The following is a 3,198-nucleotide window of genomic DNA, read 5'->3' as shown; positions in this document are numbered from 1 at the left end:
TTCACTCTTGCTTTGCCACACTGTTAGTTTTCTGCTCTAAAGGGCTCAGATTCCAAAATTTTGCCTCTATCTATGCTTTGTTTTCTGTGTCTTAAGTAAAAGAACTTTTTTTGTATGATCCATAGCTTACTGGAAACCAAATGTATGCACCACCATCCAGTGCTATTATTTAGATTAGGATATACTATTCTAGCAGGGAATTTGGGGAAAGGCATTGACATTCAAAAATACTTTGGAATTATTATTAATATCATATTGGGTATGGTCTATATGGAAGAGAACTAGGGAAATCAGAGCAAGCGAATAATGGTCAGGAATTTAAAACCAGGTAAACAACCCTAATGTTCTGCTTAAAGGAAATAAAAACTGTTGAAGGGTTAGAAACGATCGTTGGTCACCTATGGTTAATGAAAAAAAAAAAAAAACACATTGGGTTTTTTTTGTTCTTCTGAAATAAAGTCAGGGAAAACAAATAACTTCAGCATTCATTTTCTGTTGTGATCAAAGATTAGATTTGTGAATTGAATTGTGAGTTTAATTTCCAACTGGTGATGGGCTTAGAAATACTGATTTGTCTTATTTTATTTTGTAGATGCTTCAGAAACTTGCTGTGTGTTTACCACGGGTTCTGCCAACCAGCTCAAGAGGGGACTTATCTATTCTTTCATTAGTTGAGCATAACATTATCTTGAAGTAATTATTTCTCTCCACATGGCCTTCCTACTAGTGTCATCTTATCTTCTGCTGACTCATGCTCAGGGTGTTCCTGTTGAGAATGGGGCACTGTTAGAATCACTGAAGTCACAAGTAGGATTATTCAGCAATAAAAGTGAACACTATTCGGCACAGGTGAGACCTCCTGGCACAAGCCGACAAATACCTCAGACAATCATCATAGGAGTTCGTAAAGGAGGGACAAGGGCTTTGCTGGAAATGTTGGATATTCATCCTAATATTGTGGTAGCAGCTACTGAAGTCCACTTCTTTGACTGGGATGAAAATTATGTGAAAGGAATAGACTGGTATAGAAGTCTGATGCCATTTTCTTATGGAAATCAAATTACAATTGAGAAAACACCAGGCTATTTTACATCGCCACAGGCTCCAGAAAGAATTCATGACATGAATAGCTCCATTAAACTGCTGCTCATTCTAAGAGATCCCACTGAGAGAGTTATATCTGACTATACCCAAGTATATTACAACAGAGTAGAAAGCCACAAGCCTGTTCAGCTTTTTGAAGATATTGTTATTAAGAATGGAGCACTTAATACCAAATACAAAGCTATTCAGAGAAGTCTATATGATGTTCATATGGAAAAGTGGCTTAAGCATTTCAGTTTGGATCAGATTCACATAGTGGATGGCAATACTTTAATCAAGAACCCTCTTCCTGAATTACAAAAGGTTGAAAGATTTCTTAATCTTCCTTCCCGAATTATGTCTTCTAATTTTTATTTTAACCAAACCAAGGGATTCTACTGCATTAGAAGCGATGGAAGAGAGAGATGTTTACATGAATCCAAAGGCCGCCCCCATCCTCTTGTTAACAACACTGTTTTAGAGCAACTGTATTCTTACTTCAGAGAGCACAATGCAAAATTTTACAGAATGGTTAATCATTCCTTTGACTGGCATTAATGCCTTTGGAATCAACATTTCTTAAAAAGGGCCTGAAACAAACTCTTTCAAATGTATCTTTCTAATATGTAGAGATTCATATTATGAGACCTTAACATACAGGTTATGTGCTTCATTGGAATAACACATCTGTTAACTCATTGAAACGGTACCTTTATGTTGGGAAAAATAAGCTTCATGAACTTGTATAATTACTGTGAGTCATATTCTGATCTTCTTTCTCCCATCATGCAAATACATTAACTTCAGCGGACTTACTTCAGATATGTCTCTGTTACAAGATTTGTGCTGTTTTGGAAAAATGACTGTTTCTAACAGTGTAAACATGTAAATATTTGAAATGGTATTATTCTAACTGTTCTGTATTTTTTGTTGGTAGTATTTTTTTATATCACGCACAATGATAGTGGCGTTGATTTCTAGATTTTTTCATACAATAAGCTAAATTGTGTGTTAAACCAGGGGCATACATAGTGGCTCCAATAAATAATTCATCTTCTGTTAATATACCGAAGTTCTTAATCAATTAATAATAAAATGAATCTATTTCACCTATGATTTTGAATAGGTGAACTAGAAGCTCTCTGTCTGTATATCAGTAGTATTAAACCACACTCTTACTATCTTGGGTTTGGGGAAAAAAAAAATCTCCAAACAAAGAATATGAACTGTTTGAAGAAGCTTTAAGTGAGAGTTCTGAATGTAAAGAAATAAAATGATCCCAGGTAACCTAAATTTCCACTGTTACTCTACACACTAAAACAAAAAAAAATCATGCAAAAAAAGTACTAATATCAGCAACTGTACAAATATTTGATTATATAAATTATGTCACTTTGCTCTTGAATGGAAAAGCTGTTCATTAGTACTACCAGATTAATCATGCTTGTATTCTGTGACTAGTTATTCTGTTGCTCTCCTGGCTTTAGTTTACATATCTCCCTTGGCACACTGATTCTTGTTAAAAAAATTTTACTTGCTTGCCCTCCAAAGCATGGAGTATTTTTATTTTGTCATTTCCAATGCAAATCATGGGATGTACCAAAGTACATATAACATCTTGTTATACTGTATATCTCAGACACAGTGTTCAGTATGCTAAGCATGACATACTCTGATTATATGTAAAAACCACACCCTTCTATAGCCTGCAGTAGGAATTTTTTTATTTTTAATATTTTTTTGTTTGTTTGACAGTATTGTGCTGGCCTGTTCTTTTTCATGTAAACATTTTATTATATATCAATACCAAAGAAGAAAATTAACTTAAAATGTTAAAGATGGTGCCAGATAGAACTACAGATGCAGATGTTGTTTGATGTGGTACCTTGCAATCCAGAACCTCTGGTGGACCCCATAGTAGAAGCATTCATTAGGTGCATTCCTCTTTAAGCTTCTCAGGACACTGGTGAGCTGTAGTTGTGTGGGCCCACTCTGATCATCGCAGCATCAAACTCCACCAAAACCCTGTTAAGAATCCTGAATCTGTGTCCTGTGTAAGCCACTGTGCAGCCTACAGGAGTATATGTTCCTAATGTGGGATTCAGTCTTCCACTT

At 35.2% G+C, this 3,198-nt stretch overlaps 1 protein-coding gene across 1 annotated transcript; it reads left to right on the top strand.

Moving 5' to 3' along the window:
* Positions 1 to 711: 711 nt before the first annotated feature.
* LOC309674328 (heparan sulfate glucosamine 3-O-sulfotransferase 1-like) lies at positions 712 to 1,641 on the top strand (the record flags this gene model as incomplete). Its single annotated transcript, XM_082486349.1, has 1 exon — positions 712 to 1,641. One exon carries the CDS (start codon positions 712 to 714, stop codon positions 1,639 to 1,641), a length of 930 nt encoding a protein of 309 aa, XP_082342475.1.
* Positions 1,642 to 3,198: the final 1,557 nt, after the last annotated feature.

The sequence above is a fragment of the Vanellus vanellus genome (genome assembly GCF_965231255.1).
Source record: "Vanellus vanellus genome assembly, chromosome: 7".
Lineage (NCBI taxonomy): Eukaryota > Metazoa > Chordata > Aves > Charadriiformes > Charadriidae > Vanellus > Vanellus vanellus.
This window is presented reverse-complemented; position numbering and strand designations above follow the sequence as displayed.